The following is a 17,781-nucleotide window of genomic DNA, read 5'->3' as shown; positions in this document are numbered from 1 at the left end:
TTTCGGCTCGGCCCGGGCTGTCACCGCCCCTGGGTGTCACTCGCCGGCCCGGTCGCGTTTGGGGCCCGCGGCGTTCCCCGGCTGGCGTGGCGGGTCGCCCCCCCTTCTCTCCGCGGGGGTCGCTCGGGGCAGCTCCGCCATGGAGGCGGGGACGCCGGGGGGAGTCAGGTAACGCAGCCGGGGAGGCGCTCCTTGGCCGGTCTCTCCTCGCTCCCGCTGGTGCCGGGGAGGCTCCTCCGGTTTCCGCGGGGAGCGGCGGGGTCAGACCCGGCCCATGCAGCGGGTCGGGGCTCGGGATGGCGTGCGGGGCCGTGCCGTGCTGTCCTCGCCGCCCTGCCCGGGCACAGCCTTCCCGCGGCGGAGCGGAGCAGCGAGCGGAACCGCAGCGCCAGGGGTAGTTGGGGCTGCACCGCGTTCATGCGCCAACAGAGGCACACGAACTTGGAGCAAAACCCGAAAGGACGTACGTGTCTTCAATCAAAAATGGAAAGGGCTGAGTGATCTAAGTATACGGTCACTGTGAGATCTCAAATAATAATCGAGGACTTGTAATTGTGACTGAGCCTCAATGGGTGCCGTCTGCATTTCCTATATTGCATGTATGGAATTAATAAGTATTCCGTAAGCATCAATACTTTATCTGCCAGAACTAATACTTTATTCCCTTCCGTCTGAGCCCAGCATAATCTGGGAAATACTTTGGTGATAGACACTACTGGCAGCCCATTTTCTTTCAGGCAAGTAAAAAATTTACTGTTATGTAATAAATCTAAAAGTTACTTCAAGCCTAAGATAACATAGAGCTGTCATCAGGACCATCGGAAGCCTCCCTCCTTTGTCAGTCCCACTGAAGATTGAAGAAAAGGGTGCAGTATTACTTCCTTTCTGCCAGTCCTCCCCATTTCTCCATTCTTATTACTGGAAAATAATAATTAACCGTAATGACTGCAGAGGGAGGTTTGGCTTCAAAATGCATAAGAATTCAGCTATGCTGAAATCCATTTCTGTCATAGATTCAATCATTTCTCAAAATTTCAGAGTTTAAAAAGAAATGGTTCAGCGTGAAACTCTTCCCATATCTAAGCACAGTAGATCAAGGTCCGTCACATTTTATGTTGGACCAGAGTTTTCTTCACTGTTTTTAATCCTGACTTCTCTTGAAAAGGACCCCCATCATTTGATCATCCAGCAGGTGTGTGATGAACACATCTAAATACTTCCTTTATCTGCTCTTTCTAGTGTCCAAGATGAGGCTGTGGACAAAAGCAACTTTAAGAAATGCAACCAGATTGCTTTTTACAGGTATGGAGAATTGTAGTGTAGTTACGCATTGACTTTTAATAACATCAAGTCTTCTACTTTCAGGATTTATCTTCCAAAGGTGAGCATTCCACTTACCTATCAGCAAGCAGTAATCAGCGGACTTTAAAACATGTAGTCTTACACCCAGAATGTCTTCTGTTAAAGTTCAAAAGGATCAGTCCTCTCTTCTGACAACGCCACAGCAATATTTTAATTTAAGTGCACTCAGATACAGATTGTTCTCTTGACACGGATGTTTCTTGACCATCTGCAGTTCAAAGCAGCAGAACACTCAGTAGAAATCATTTGTCTGTGACAATAGAATTCTGTTGAGCAAGTACCTTGCCCAGAATTCAGTGTCAAATCCAAATTCTAGCTCACTAGTCCCTTAAACTTAACCTTCTGCTAAGTCATATTTCTCATCTCATTTCTAACTGTGCTCTCGACTTTTTTCTTCCCTTTGTTGTGGTCTTTCCTGTGCTGACTGAAAGAAGTGTTTGTCTGTTGTTACACCAATTAGTCACTGACATATTTGGTTTATTAATGAAAAAGTTTGTCTTTAAGGTAGCGTCCAAGACAGTTATCTTCAAATACTTCATAAAACCTGGGCTTGGCATGGAGAATTCTACAAACATTTGAAAGAGCCTTTATTTCAGGATCTCTGACCTAAAAACATTATCAGGGCCAAAAGCTGTAGTCAAAACTCTGTAGTCATCAAATTTATCAAGAAACAATTTGCTTGGTGCATATTTGAAGGTTACACATTACAAACACACAGTGTTTCATCACCTCAGCATGTAGAAGGTGTTCATTGTAAGTTACAGGGATATATGACAGAAAATGAAAAACAGATTATTCAACTGAAATTTCAGGGATAAATGAAAGAACAATAATGGAATTGTACAGCTAAGAACTGGACACTTGAGACTATTACTGTTATAAAAAGCCATACAGAGTGGTGATGGGTGAACCCCTGAACCCCTCTAACATCTCATTCGTAAGCATTTAGGTGTGCTCAGAACTATATTCCTTCTTTTTCCTCATGACTTAAAGTGCTAATAATTGTATTTCAAGCTCAATAAAAGCTCAATAAAAATGATTAAATAAACATTTCTAACAATATGATGTCCCTCTGTATGATATAAGCTACAAGAGCTGGGGAGACAAAAAATAATTTCTGTCTTGACAGGCGTCAGAAACTTCTACATCCTGGAAAATCCCTGTATCGAGTTTTGTTCGATTCAGTCACATTAAGTGATGAGAATGTCAAATTCCAAATCATTCATGAGGAGAATAAGGTGAGCTACCATATAGCATAAGAGGGTGCTTATAGAAAGAGCAGTGAATATTGTCAACACGACTAATAATATTTACAGGTTTTGAGATTCTTCAGTGATAGATATTTGAGAGATAACACAAAGTATCAGCCTAAATATGTCCTTACTAATCAACATTTTAAGTTTTAAAAAATTAATGGCTGTATGAAAAAAGAGAAGACTTTTAGCCTAAAAAATATTTTTAATTCAGAGTTTTCTCCACTGTTTCAAGGTAATAAGTTCTTTTTTTGTAATGCTAGATATCAGATGCTTGAAGATAAAGAGTTCACTTAAAAGGCATTGCATCTTCAAAGGGGTGAAGTAGAGTTAACTGGCATAAATTCATAGGGATGATGAATTTTACTCTCAACAATGCTAAAGAACAATAAATCAGAGAGCAGGCATGTTTTGTTTTTTTCCAGACAGTAAGTGTTTGGTGATGCTATGTTAAAAATAAGTAATTTTTATCCTTATGAGTTTATCTGTTTCTTTGCTCACAGGTTCTTCTACAAGTAGAAATTTATGAAATAGAAGGCAACATTTTCAGGCTTAAGATTGATGAGGCATCTCCTCTCAAAGCAAGATACAAAGTTCCTGATGTTCTTATAAAGGAACCTACCACCCAGAAGTAAGCAATGGGTGATTTAAGTGATGATTATTTAGCACCTCAATATCTTATACACATTCCTCCTTTATATTACAGTACAGTTGTCCCTCTACAACATAAAGTTCCTACAGGAAGAGGAAACAAAAATGCATGTGGTTTATTTACTTTCAAAAATTTATGTTAAATACTTAGGAAAGTATTTAAAAAATAGAGAAAGCTTTATCATACACACTAGAAAACTGAGCCTGTTTGACCCAATCAGAAAATAGCCTACTTGTTACAATGCAAAGTTTTTACCTAAGGCATTACCTGTTAATGTGAAAGGAGTGCAAGCTCTGGATAGTTTTCATGGCAGTTCTGTAGCCACTTTTTGCACTATGCAGTGAACCCTGATCACAGCATGTATTTCTGGCCTTCTTTGGCTTGATGTTAGCCTTGAGGTTTGTGTAATGTGTGCAGATATTCTCAGCCATCTTCTGTATCTATTGCTATTTAGTTGCAGCAGATTTCATGTGCTGTTGATTGATATAAAGCTGTTGTTGCTTTTCATTTGCCAGACTGTTCATATCCCACAAGGAGGCAGGTATTTTGGTACTGTCAAGTGTTAATGAAGACTACAAACTTCGAGTCACAGCAAACCCCTTCCAAGTTGAGCTGCAGTCCAAGGGTGAGACTGTTATGAGTGTGAATTCCAATGGTTTGTTGTATTTTGAGCACCTACAACCACCTCCCAGTGACAGGTACAGCATTTGTATATCTCATCATCGTATATACTGGTTGTGCTGTAGCTGAAAATAAAGTATAGAATTGCAATTTCTGAAAGCTCTTATGCACTGAAACATGACTTCTCTTTTACTTCATTAGTACAGTAAATACAAGGGGAAGTTTGTTATTTTAACAAACAAATTCTAGATCAATTAGCTGAAGACTGCTTTAATCCCTTGCAGTAGCCATTAACAATAAACTGATTATTTCTGTGTATTTGTTTTCATTAGAAAACCTACAGCACAAAATGAGGAGGCAGCAAGTGATTCCTCTAAGGTAACACATACTTACTGCAATTCAAGCAGGAATATTTTGTAAAAGAAAATTAAATTACATGTTCATTTTGTCCTATAGTATGTTTATAAATACAATCCAACCACCTTCAAAAAGGACCTGGTATAACATTTTGAGATATTTTACAAATTTATAGTTGAAGGAAGGTTTATCTGTTTTACCACCTTGTAGAAGGCATCAGTCAGGTAGATTTAGCCCAAAAATGTTTTTTTCTATAGTCTTTTTATTACTAATTTACTTCCCTTTTGTTCTCTTATTCGAACTGGAGTAGATGTGTAAAAGGGAGCTTTGTGGTGATTTTTGTCATTTCAAATTCCCTGTTCATTGCAAAGAGAGTTTCAAAAGAGCAAGACCTTTTTTATAACAGTCAAAAAATGTGTCTCCACATACATTCAGGCATAATACAGACATAAAATTCTCTCTTAAAATAGACCATGTGCTGGCAGCACATAGAGGCACATAGCAGTTTTCCCAGGAGGCTGAGCTGTGTCTGGGATATAATTTTAGCCCCCTGCAGAGCAGATGGCTGCTTACTCTGCTATCCTGTTATAAATGGCAGGAGCTGTGCTGCCTTCAGCATACTTATGTTTGAGCTCTGATTTCTGCCAGGGAAAGCACACAGCTGCAAGAGGCCACGTCCACTTACTGTGGGATGAATGTAGAAAAGAAAACTAGGGAAGACACTGCAAGAAGTGTAAATTCTATGACAATGAATTACAGGATACAAGGAGGTTAAAAGTATCAGTTACAGACGCTCCAGAGTGTCTGAAGAGCTTTTTCTGTGTCTGACCTTTACTGTTTGGGGGAGTGAGTTGGTTCTGTTTGTATGTGTTTTTTCTGTTTGGTTCTACCCATGCATTTCATGAATTTATTCAACATCAAGGAGGAACACATTTTTCACAGTGAGAATAATCAGTCACTGCAACAGCCTTCCCAGGAATGTGGCATAGTCCCATCATGGGAGGTTTTCAAGATTTGTTTGGATTGGCTGCTAAATAATCTCATCAAGGCTCCCTTTGCCATTAAAGGGTGGACCATGTGATCTTTTGAGGTCCCTTTTAAACTGGGCTTTTCTGTCATTCTGTGATTCTGTCTAAGATCTCAAATATTATTTTATGCTGTAGCAGACTGCTTCTGTACAACATATGCACATCAGTTCTTCAGTGTAAATTCCTGGAGCTGAATCTGATTTGTGGTTTTGATTTATTTATATTAGCCATATGTGGCCAAAAAAATAAAGCAGTATAAATCTCATGTGAACAATCATGTTTTTCTTAAAACTACATTATGTGTGCAGTTTCATTTGCTAGGCTTAGCTATTTTTGTTTGTACAGGAAAGACAAGAGGATCTAGGTCTCTGGAAAGAGAAATTTGGCAGTTTCTTGGACATCAAAGCTCATGGTAAGTCTCAGTCTAGTTCTGAAAACAGCTTTACTGTTTTGTATATAGCCATGTTCATTCATATTTCTGTCTGCTTTCTGTTTAGCTGCTTAATGTTTATCAATGTCCCACTTGCTCCTGCTTCTCAGTTGCCTTAACTTTGTCTTAATGAGAAATCAGTGATGGGTAGCAATTTGACAAAAACTCTGCAAGTATTCATTTGATCTCTGTTCAAGAGGGAACACATTAAATGTGACCCATTTCATCAACTCACTGTATGCCATTTCTGACACAGCATTAACACTATCTGCATTGTCTGACTTTGCATGTATATATTGTATATAATACATTTTTTCCTTTTCTTTTTTTTTGGTATTAGTACATAACATTGACTTCACTTGTAGTTTATTCTCATGATATCTAAGCATTAATAATTGTCACAAAGAAACCCTTTTAAGTGTGGACTAAAAAAGGGAATACGGAGCAATCTTAAGTGATAAAGACAAAAGTTATAGACACATGAGAGTGGTAACTCAAGTAAAATTTAAATTATAAATTACCAAAATATATGAGGATCTGCTGTCCATCCCCTTGTATTCTATATTAATTAAGTTGCTTGGCTTTGTGCATTACCATTATCATGCAGACTTTTATAGTGATCAGCACTACCCAGCAACTGCAGTAGAAGAAGGGAAGTCTGAAAGCAATTCCTTTTGGTGGCAGAAACTTCCTCAGTTCACAGTCAAGATCCAGAGGGCAGGAAGCTGTTGCCCTTGTTGTTTATGCTATTTCTCATGTCTTAGGCCAGCATCATCTTTTTGTGTTTTCTGTGTCAGAGGAATAAGGTCCATATGGTCAGATTCTGATCCTGAAGCCACTGTTTGTCAGTCTTCAGGATCTCAGGTTGCCTGCCAAAAGTTGCTCTGGGTTCAGTAGTGTGACAGGATGATATCACTGGTGGGGACTCTTGTGCATGCTACTCCCCTGGCTGAGCCTGAAGAGAAGACCAGTGGGAAACAGACAATTCAGATACTGAAGTTTGCTGTGCTGCAAAGTTTGGCTTTTAGGTAGGGGTAGAAACAGGAGATAGTTTTAAGTAGTTTCACTACAAAATAAAGAAGTGACCCATGGCTACATGGATTTGGGATTTTTTTCTGTTAAAGTGATTAATTTTATCTTGTTAAGATGTTCAAAATCAAAAGAAATATAATAAAATCTGTTTCAAATATTACCTCTATAGAACAGAAGTAATAATGGAAGTGAAGTTAAAAGGAAGCATGAAAGACTTAATTATTGAAACATTGAAACCTATTTTCTTTTGGTTTATCCAGTTGTGTTGCTCTGCTTTATTCCTTTCAGATAAGTCTAAGAACTCTGCATTCTCATAATTTAATATTATTTCCACAGGTCCTACTTCTGTAGGCATAGACTTCTCTTTACATGGATATGACCATGTTTATGGAATACCACAACACGCAGAAACACTTCTTCTCAAAAACACCAGGTAAAGGTGTCAAGGCATCAGACTGCTCGTGAATGCAGTGTCTTTTTTTGTTTGTTTTGTAAGAGACAGCTATAACATAGTATTGTTAATTTAACCCAGACAAGACCTTGAGATATGTGTATCATATAGTGTATTTTTTAGTGTAATATTTTAGTTAGTTGAATTGTAGCCCCTATCCATGCGGAGTAAGGCATTCTGCTTTCCCTAGTGTGCAGTTTCATGAATGGCCCTTTCTGTTCTCTCCCAATTTTCCATGCAGTTTTTTTCTGACTTCCAGGATTGGTCATGTTTCAGCAGAACTCATAAAAGAGCAATTCTATGGGAGGATGGGAGAGTTCAGAAATAATGTTTTAGGATTTAAAGCAAACTCACAATAGTCTCCCTGGCAGCAAAACTCTCATTTGCTTCAGATTGTAAGGACCAAAGCAAAGAAGCAGTAATCTCGGCAGTCCATATTTCAGCTCTGGATGCTAACAAAAGACTAGAACACAAAGCACTTACTGAGTATTCACCAGGTTTAGTGAGACAGCAATAGAATTAAAACTAGCCTAGTGCAAGGTGCTTACGTGTAACAAACACATCTGTTTGTTTGTCCTAGTGATGGTGATGCCTACCGGCTTTATAATTTGGATATTTTCGGACACAAGATACATGACAAAATAGGCATTTATGGTTCAGTACCCCTTCTCTTAGCACACAAGCCTAACAGAACTTCAGGGATCTTCTGGCTGAACTCTTCAGAAACACTGGTGGATATTAGTACAAAGGCAGTAGCTGAGGTGAGAATTATTCACTTTCCTCAGAATTAAATTACAAAAGAAAGCACTTCAGGATAAGGCCAACAGGAATTTAACACTATTGGAGATTTATCTTTTGCTCACTAATGAAGAATTGTAAGTCTCTTCCTCCTGTCCTCCCTATTGCTAAATTTGTTGTATTAAACTAAAAGAACAAAGAGATCGCTCCTTTCAAGAGCCAAGTTAGAGATTTTGTATCTTAACAGATCTACAGGAGGAGACAGAGAGAAAATACATAGAAAAAATCTACACGGATGTAGAGGGCAGAAAAAATGGTGGACAAAAATCTTGACGTTCACTTGGATTTTAGAAATTTTTATGAGTGTTTAAATTCTTGGAATTGCCGCAGATTTCTGCTTAGCAGGCTCATTCTTCTGTGGAATGTAATTGACCTTGAAGAAACATAAAATGTTCAGGAAAGGAACTCACTCTTGAAACACAAACATGAATTCTGTTAAAATTGACACAGTGACAAGCAAATCTTGCTTTTCCAGCACTGCATTATGTGGTTAATTTTATTTTTTTATTTATTATATAGATATTACTCAAAGATCATACAGAAAATTCACAGTCCTTAATTATGGAAATGCTTTAATATTTTGCCACTCATTACTCATTTTTTCTCATAACCTATTACTCTACTTTGTGTAAGTGGTATGCAAGGTAAAGAATTGTGAAGGATTTATAAGAAACATTCAGTGTGTAGTCCTACTACCTGCCAGGTATGTGGTGGTGAATTTTGTGTGTTCCCCTATTTGCTCCTTCATTGAATAAAAGTATGATAGAGAGAGAGATTCAGGTTTACCTTGTTTTCCTTCTAAGCACACTCCATCTAGATCTGCTGCAGAAACTGCTAAGCAGAGAGCAGTGCCTCTAACTGATGTTCGCTGGATGTCAGAAAGTGGGATCATTGATGTTTTCCTGCTGATGGGACCCACTGCATTTGATATCTTCAAGCAGTTTGCACAACTGACAGGTACTAACTGACATAATTGGAGTCAGAATGGCACGCTTATCCAGGAGATTGTCTGAGGAACGTGCTGTACCCAAGAGTGGGTCAATATTTACCTAGCCCATTGTGTGCAGGGGCCAGTTGTTCCCAAACTGCAGTGTGTAGATCAAAGGCTCGTGCTTTGTGAAGACAGGCCTCTATCCTTGTTTTCTGTAGCATTCAGAGCTGGTCGAACTTGCCTGTAATTGAGAAGCCAGCATAATCCCTGCTATCTGAAACTGCACCCTTAGATAAAGAGGTGAAATGCAGGGGGATAGAACGGCCAGTCACACGACATGTATCACAAGTATCAAGACATGCCACCTTTTAATGTGGAAAGACTGAACTTATTTAGAGTTTAATCTTGATTCATATATTCTTTCTAGGCACTCAAGCCTTGCCCCCACTTTTTTCTCTGGGCTACCATCAGTGCAGGTGGAATTATGAGGATGAACAAGATGTCAAGGCAGTGGATGCTGGCTTTGATGCACATGATATTCCTTATGATGTCATATGGCTGGATATAGAGCACACAGATGGCAAGAGGTATTTTACTTGGGACAAAAAGAAATTCCAGAACCCCAGAAAGATGCAAGAACATCTCAGGAAGAAAAAACGCAAGGTAAATAATATTGCAGGAAGAAAGAAAGATTTCTCTCTAGTGTGAATCTACCCAATCTAGCTTTAAGCATGGTACATCTGATACTGGAATCAGGTGAACTTCAACACATTAAATTAGACTATGTTGCCATCTGGTGATGTTTCCAGCATGGAAGCTCCCTTGTTTAATTCAGTTCCTTATACCATTTTATTATTTAGTAGTTTGTTCTGTATCCTGACAATCCAGCTAAATTTGACCCATGTGGAACTCCATCTTACAGAAACGGCTCAGCATTGATGAACACAGCAGAAAATCTTTCTTCTTTACATGATCTTTCACCATTGATACTTTCTGTGGTTGTTTCTGCATTTCTGTTTTTACCGCAAAAACATTTTCCTTGGAATTATTGAGTTGTAGAATTGCTTAATGCTTGATCTTTGCCAAAAGTCAATGAAGAGGGGATTGTTGAAACAGTATTCAAGTTTTATAGTCTCTCAGTTGGAGCTGTAGTACTTTCTCAGCTCTGCGGTAAAGCAGCAGAATGTAACTGCAAAACACAATACTTGTTGCTGTTGTATGATACACAAACTAAAATAAATTTAACTGTCTTAAGGCGTATGATTTTAAGCAGGCACATGAACACAAAAGATATTTTCCCATTCACAGAATACAGCAGTGAATTAAACAGATTGTTTTTAGGGGTTGGGGTACTTGCTTTTATCTGAAACAATGGCTTTTGTCATTTATTTCAGAAGGGTAAGTTCATACACTCCTTGTAAATTCAGGTCCTGTACACATGTCTAACACAGTATCTGAAAAACTGATATCTGCTTTTTAAAACTAGGGACGCAGCTCTCTTTACCTGAGATGAAGTCATTCTCTGCCTTTTAGCAAAAGTGAACTCTTACTGTTTTATTAAGCACAGCTGATCTTAATGATGTGTTTTATTTTCTTACCCTGACAGCTTGTGGTCATCGTAGATCCTCATATTAAAATTGATCCCTCATATACCCTGTATGCACAGGCAAAAGAAAAGGGATACTTTGTGAAAGACAGAAATGGGCAAGATTTTGAGGGCATCTGTTGGCCAGGTAAAAAACACTGTGTCTTTATATTTTAAGCTGTTTATTTTAAAAATTTTGCAGAATAGTTTAATTGGGATGCATGGAAGCAGAATTGAATTCTTATATTCCTTTCAGATTCCTTACATTCCTTGCAAATTCCTTGCATTTGTTGTAAATGTTAGTAATTATAATAAAAAATTTTAAATAATATCATTTATAATAATGGGGGAGGGTTGGTCCTCCCCATAATGTCCCAATTGCCTCAGCTGTATAAATTGCCTCTGCTATATCTATTGGATGTGCAGCTAGTGTCAGTGCCTAGAACTAGAAGAGTTGGATATATTGATAAGAAGAGCCATTCCTCTTCCCAGCTTGTCTTGGACGCAGAAATGCAGTCTGGTCCATTGCAGTGAGCACAGCCTATGTAGGCTGGATGAAATTTAGCGAACCTTGATCCGGAGGACTTTGATTCAAGAGAAACACAGTGATTTGACACATTATGTTTCATGAGATCTCGTTGCAGGGAGGCAGAGGAGGTTGTCTCCCTTCTTTACAGACAGGAAGCACACAGTCCTGGCGAAGGAATGATTACAGGAAAAATCAAGGACATATTACAACTTCTAGTAGCATGGTCGGATGTAGTTATTCAGCTTCTCAATGACACTTTTCTGTTTGAGCTCAAAATACCAGTGGTGATGGCTTTCCCTGACTACTTGTTCACATGTGAATGTATTTGAAACTGCTAGCAGACATCCTTAAATGGTACTTAGCTTCAGACCTCCTGAATCTAAGTGTGTTGACCTTCACAACATGGCAAAGGGTGTGCTGAATTCCAAGTCAGCCTGGAATTTGGTCTTGAGCTTTAATTTCAGAAAAAATAGCAACTACATTATTGCTGCCCATGGAAACCATTGTAGCTTTAGGCCATTGTATATAGGTGCAAAGACAATATTCTTAAAATCAGATAAATAATTGGGATCTCCAACATCCCCAGGTTCCTCTTGTTACCCAGATTTCACCAATCCTGAAGTGCGAAAATGGTATGCAGATCAATTTGCCTTCAAAACGTACAAGGTTTGTATTTATTTGCTCTGATCTACATATCCCAGAAAGCCTGAAAAGGGAGGAGAGAAGATACTGCTTAAGCAAGTTGTTGGCCTTTGTAGCTCTATTATTGTGTATAGGAAAATGCCTTGATAAGCTGAAGTACCACAGAAGGATTTTCTCCGTGGACATATCTACACTGAGCCAGTTGGAACTCATATGCCACCAGTGAACACACACTCTTAGTTGCAGCAATATAAGGGACAAACTGCAGGCATTTTAAGAACCCATAAGCTGAAGCAGGTGCTGCTATTCCAGCCTTTACTACCATGATAGCACACAAGGAGGGATGTGGAAGTGCACTCTCACCCCTTAGTCACTTCATCCTGACCTTCCTGCCTAGTGCTGAAAGTGTCTGGGTGACCATTGCTGCACACCTCCAGTTCCTCCCACCCTACTTCAAAGTCCTAGTTTGCAGGAGAGTTGTTGAAATCACTTCCCTAGTAGACATACATAGTAGATATTTCCCATACTGCTTTTTCTCTCCAGCTTTTACATCTGGTCTTCTCTGATTTTTCCTAATGGCTGTTTTATACTTCTCTTTTCCCTGCCTCTTTCCCTCACAAGAAAGCAGGAATAGCAAGTGCCTAACTGAATTTTGTAAGAATTGCAAAGATCAAGTGGGCTTGCAGGCTGCTACCCTGACTAGAAGGGCCTCTGAGAGGGATGAGATGACTAACTGGGGGCTTTCAAGTGACCTGAGAAGTGTAATTACCAAGTCTTGCTTTTGTCCTGCTGTTTCTACTCATACCCCAGACTGGCCCGACACCCACTTGAGATAAACACTCAAAATCACAGGATTGACTCTGTCATGACCTAATTGAAGCCCTGTGTCACAGGGATCCACTAATATCCTCTTTGTATGGAATGATATGAACGAGCCTTCGGTCTTCAAGGGGGCAGAACTAACAATGCAGAAAGATGCTGTGCACTACAACAACTGGGAGCATCGGGAAGTACACAACCTCTATGGATTCTACCAGGTAGAGTATCTGGAGACACAAACTGCAGTTATTCTATGGAATATGTGTGATGTGGTACTTCACACAGTAGTAGGTATTCTATAGCCTTCATCAAGGTCCAAAACTCTGCTGGATACTGCAGTGTTTGAAATAAACTGTGATTGGTCACAAGAAAATGTGACATCATTTGTGCCTTACTACCATCGTAATGTAAATTACATTGGTGTGACTACTGAATCTTTTTGTTCACATGTCTTCTAATAAGAACATGTTATTTAATAATAGGTATTATTTCTGGGAACAGATTTGCCTTAGCTTTTCTGCCTTAGAAGGGCTAAGAAGACAATGTAAAAATACACTAATGAAAGAGTTTGTCTTCCTGACTTTTCCATTCATGACTTTTCAGCAAATGGCAACCGCAGAAGGACTCATCAGACGTTCTTCGGGAAAAGAGAGACCATTTGTCCTTGCACGATCTTTCTTTGCTGGATCACAGAAGTATGGTCAGTAAGAATTAGCTGAATGCCTTCCTTGTTGCTTTATTATATTAAGTTTGATGGATAGTAGTCTAAAGAGGACAGAAGCTGTTTTAGAAATACTGATGTGGTAAGCTTATAAGAGTGCAAGTGATTAAAAAAATCAGGAGAAGCTGGCAAGGTGTGTATGAGTCAAAGATAGAACAGCAATCTGTGTCCTGTGATAAATCAATAGCTGTTTTTATTGCCTATTTCAGGAGCACGGATTTATAAAGAAAAAAGAAAGGTGTAATGTACAGGAATTCCAAAGTAGTTAATGATTATTCTTGTCTTCTTTCCTTAACTGCAAGCATAAACTGAGATATACATTCAATTTTCCTGCATAATCCTGAAACTGTGAATTTCCAGGGGCAGTGTGGACTGGAGACAACACAGCAGAGTGGAGTTACTTGAAAATATCTATTCCAATGCTTCTTACCATCAACATGGCAGGGATTTCCTTCTGTGGAGGTAATGAGTTTCTCACTGCGCATAAATTGTGCCATCAAGCTTGTATTCCCAAGGTAGACTTCAACACAGACGGTGGAAAGTTCAACAGCCCTCTGCATTTCCAGGTGGTTTCACAGATTAGTCTGGTTTCAGAAGCCTGAAACCTGGCTCTCACCATCATGTCTCTCTCCACGAACTTTAGTGCAGTGTTTTTGTCCCATCTGGAGTAGCAGTCCTCAGGTAGTGTTCTGTTTACAGCATCACTGTGATAGTGCTCTGTCCCTCGCAAAATCACTCACTTAGCCTTCAAAACCTCTCTTGAGTTGTTTTTTTTTCAAAGCATAACTTGTTGCACTGGTGTTTTACTCTTATTTGGACAAGCAGCTGCCCAACAGGTGAACAGAACAGTGAGCAAACTGTGAAATGCATGGATTTATACCCTTGGGATGTTTGTTAGAGGAGAGCTTCACATTTTCCAGAGCAATCTCCACAACTGTGTATTTTTATTTGTCTGCGCAATATCTAGCTGATGTGGGAGGGTTTATTGGAGATCCAGAGCCAGAGTTACTTGTTCGCTGGTATCAGGCGGGAGCCTACCAGCCCTTCTTCAGAGGTCACTCTAACATGGAGAGCAAACGGCGTGAACCGTGGCTCTTTGGGGAGAAGAACACCCAGATCATCAGGAGAGCCATTAGAGAGCGCTACGTCCTCCTGCCCTACTTATACACTCTGTTCTATCGGGCACACACAGCGGCTGAACCCGTCATGAGGTAAGAGCATGAGCCAGCAGGCCTAGAGGGTATCTGCAGGAGCTTACTTGGAGAAGGGAGGCTAAATTACCACCTCTTAGTTTTGTAGTTCCTTATTTGACTATTAAAAGGGAAAAAATCAGACAAAAGTTCTAATAGTGAATTCTCTTTTCATGCATTCTGTGAGCTTTGTTAGGGCTCTCAGAGGAAAATTATGTTCTGAGTTTTTCCCCAAATGACACCTGGAACACACTAATTCAATAAACACATTGCAGTCTTTGAACTTTTTAGAGTAGTCTGGGCTTCAAACTTTTCGTTGTGATAAAGACCATCACATAGTAGTCCAACCAGTACATAAAACAGTGCTTAATGGACTGTGAACTTGACCTGGAAATGTAACTGCCATTTTGCCTCTCCTGAAAATATTTGTTACTGCTTAACTGTTATAGTTATAAAAACTTATTTCATATTAATAGTTTCATCACTTTTTTCTGCAATATTGCTTATAATGCTTCTTTTAGTAGAAAATTTAATAATCTAGAACAGAAATGAAATTACAAAATAAATTATTTGTTCTGTTGCTCTCTAACCTCTTAAAAATGCTCGTCTATGGAACTGAATGCAGCACTTCTTTTGGGAGGAGACTAATGTCATTAAGCTCCCTGGTGTAGATTATAATCTGTGTTTGTTTGTATTATAATCTGTGTTTGCAGTTTCCCTAGAACTGTTCTTTTGCTCACACTTGCCTTTATATTTTGTTATGCAGATACATCTTACATGTTTTAGAAACATAACAGTCTTTTTGACAAGGGTTGAGTGGTTTGAGTTTTGAAGATAATTGAAGACTTAGTAGTGTGTGTCTGTCTGGACCTGTGTAGGTGTAAATGCACCTGTTTTATGCACTGACAGAAACAGTGGGTTTCTGTCTTCCTTGAAATGAAGCTTTTGTTTGCATGGTAACTGCCCACAGTATTAAATCACACTTCATTGTGTTAAGTTTGCTGCAGTAGGTACAGAATTAGACGGGAAGTGTATTTTTCTCACTGAGACAAGCAGAATGGAAGGTGTGTCTCATTAGCAAGCACATGAGCAGCAGGACTGCAGTGAACAGGTGGATGCCTGTGTGTGAGCAGGTGAGCCAGGCTTTTGTGTAAAGAAACCCAGACCCTGTCTCTTAACAAGCTGTTGTTGTCATAATCTCTCAAACTTTAAATATACAACTCCTGTTCCATAACCAGATGGTTATTACACTACACTTTTTTGAAATAGACTGAAATGAGCTTCTGGTGCAGGTTTTTCAGGAGTGGCCAAGGTGAGACTTTCTATAAAAAGCAGCAGGGAGCTGTTGAGAACAGGAAGGATTGTGCTCCAGGGACTAGTTCATCAGGGGCCAGCATTGCTGGTAGACTGGGACACAAAGGCTCACTCATCTCTCCTTTGATAGAAGAAAGGCAAATGTAGTGCAAGGTTGTAAGGAAGAAGGCAGGAGGGAAGAAATTGATGCCACAGATGTAAAGATAGGTATACTGGAGTGTCTTAACCCATGCTGTACTGGGGACTCTCAGCAGGGGCAAAGAGGCACTTTGAGTCACTGACACAAAAGAGAACCTTACCCTATGTTCACTTCTTGGTAACTGTGCCTTGTAAAGAGAGGGAAAAAATGGAGCCTGAAAATGCTAGAAAGACTTGAACAAGTTGATTGGAGAGGAAAAATGTAACTGAATTCCATTATCTTTCTTTTCTACAGGTCTCTCTGGATAGAGTTTCCAGGGAAAATGGAAACTTTTGATGTGGAAAATGAGTACATGCTGGGTAAGCAGGTGTCTTGTTCCCTGCAACTTGAGTTAAATATTTTTGAGGTGTTGCATGAGAAAAAGAAAATATTAAAACACTGCCCAAGACTTAAAAAAATTGTAATTGAATATAGAACTTGAGAATATAGAACCTCTTTAAGGGACCTCCTTTTTGCAGCACTTTGAAAACAGAGGATATAGGAGATACACAAACTCACTTGTATCTCACTAGTCACTTTGAAAAAACATTATTGCTTTTGACCTGAAACATCAAGTTCAGTACAGCAGCTAAGATCTGCTTCAAAAATGGCAGTAGTAAACAACTACCACCCAAACATGATTGGTTTGTACTGTGGTATGTTTGGCTGCTGAAGTCAGTCAGCCATCAGCCCACTACACAAGCCTTTTTCTTCAATAGAAAGTGAACCTAAGCATATGACATGCCCAGGCAAGCTCCTGGAATTGCTGTGGGAGCTTGACAACCCCAGAGCACACAGGGTCTGCTCTGGGAAGATGCAGCTTTGAGGACCATAGCTGTATTTATGTTTTTCTCCAGGAAATGCTTTGTTGGTACATCCAGTCACAGAGAAAGAGGCCAAGACAGTGACAGTTCTGTTTCCAGGGTCAGAGGAGGTAAGGATGTATATGAATTGCTCAGCTAATCATCTCAAAGAAGTATTTTATGCAGAAACCTTCCAGCTCCCCATCTCATAACTGCTGAGCACTAATGCTGTGGCAAGTCTTTGCTGGCCATGCTGTGCCACTCTGAGTCCTTCCTTCCATGTTGATGCCTTGCTTGCTTGGCTCACAGTTAATTTGCTTTCTTGCTTTTCCACAAGCTGCTGCACAAATTTCAAGTCACCTACAGTTTAAATCTCCCTTCAAAGCTTGCTCATCAATCACCACGAAACAGCTTCCCTACACTGTCAGTTACCTTTTTGCATTTATTTCTCTTTGGGTTGAACTTCTCATTTTATGTAGGAAAAAAAAGGGAACTTTGAAGAAAGGTCAAAAGGTAATGAGAGGGGAACTGTGGGGAGGGAAATTCTAACAAGTCAAGCCTCAGTAGCCTGGGACATGTATAGCAAACACTGACTCATGCAGAGAGCAGTTCCTCTCTGAAATAAAGGTATTTATCCACAGGATGGCACAGTGGTTCACTCCTACCAAGAGCATTTGGCTACAGCAGCAGTGAAGTGGAGGAAGGGAAATGATTTAGGGAAAATAGTTGCTAAGGGAAAGCCTGAGACTCTAGAGAGTAAGCAGCAAAAAGGGGTGTATGAGACCATGCAGAGTCTTGTGACTTCACTAACTGAGAACAGTTAGAATTCTTCTCAGTTTAAGGAGAAAAACAGACTAGGCTCTCCAGACAAGTTAAGGAAAATACTTTTATCAAGATCTCTGTGGCAATTGAGTGCTTGGCACACCTAAAGTACTTAAACCTGCTGCCAAGTGTGGTGCATGGGAGATTCAGATGCAGCTCCCTTTTGTCACCTGTTATTAGCAACTTTGTTGTTAATTTTCACTTCAATATAAATATGCTTTTTTAAGAACTATATTTTAAAAAAATTAAAGTGTTTCATTGTT

General features: G+C 39.5%; 1 protein-coding gene across 1 annotated transcript in view; it reads left to right on the top strand.

Annotated features, from left to right (window-relative positions):
- Positions 1-33: 33 nt before the first annotated feature.
- The window catches only part of GANC (glucosidase alpha, neutral C), a 31,761-nt gene continuing 14,013 nt past the window's right edge, over positions 34-17,781 (top strand). Inside the window, exons 1-19 of the mRNA XM_074542972.1 lie at positions 34-168; positions 1,240-1,302; positions 2,492-2,600; positions 3,119-3,246; positions 3,783-3,965; positions 4,221-4,266; positions 5,619-5,685; positions 7,072-7,168; positions 7,767-7,947; positions 8,788-8,941; positions 9,343-9,578; positions 10,522-10,648; positions 11,616-11,695; positions 12,565-12,708; positions 13,094-13,190; positions 13,572-13,673; positions 14,179-14,422; positions 16,149-16,213; positions 16,751-16,827. Of these exons, the coding sequence (XP_074399073.1) occupies positions 140-168; positions 1,240-1,302; positions 2,492-2,600; positions 3,119-3,246; positions 3,783-3,965; positions 4,221-4,266; positions 5,619-5,685; positions 7,072-7,168; positions 7,767-7,947; positions 8,788-8,941; positions 9,343-9,578; positions 10,522-10,648; positions 11,616-11,695; positions 12,565-12,708; positions 13,094-13,190; positions 13,572-13,673; positions 14,179-14,422; positions 16,149-16,213; positions 16,751-16,827 (2,229 nt within the window). The 5' untranslated portion in view covers positions 34-139. The remainder of the gene's footprint in view (positions 169-1,239; positions 1,303-2,491; positions 2,601-3,118; positions 3,247-3,782; positions 3,966-4,220; positions 4,267-5,618; positions 5,686-7,071; positions 7,169-7,766; positions 7,948-8,787; positions 8,942-9,342; positions 9,579-10,521; positions 10,649-11,615; positions 11,696-12,564; positions 12,709-13,093; positions 13,191-13,571; positions 13,674-14,178; positions 14,423-16,148; positions 16,214-16,750; positions 16,828-17,781) is intronic.

Source organism: Zonotrichia albicollis, chromosome 6, assembly GCF_047830755.1.
Source record: "Zonotrichia albicollis isolate bZonAlb1 chromosome 6, bZonAlb1.hap1, whole genome shotgun sequence".
Lineage (NCBI taxonomy): Eukaryota > Metazoa > Chordata > Aves > Passeriformes > Passerellidae > Zonotrichia > Zonotrichia albicollis.
Note: the sequence above shows the minus strand (reverse complement) of the source record. Positions and strands in the feature narration are given on the sequence as shown.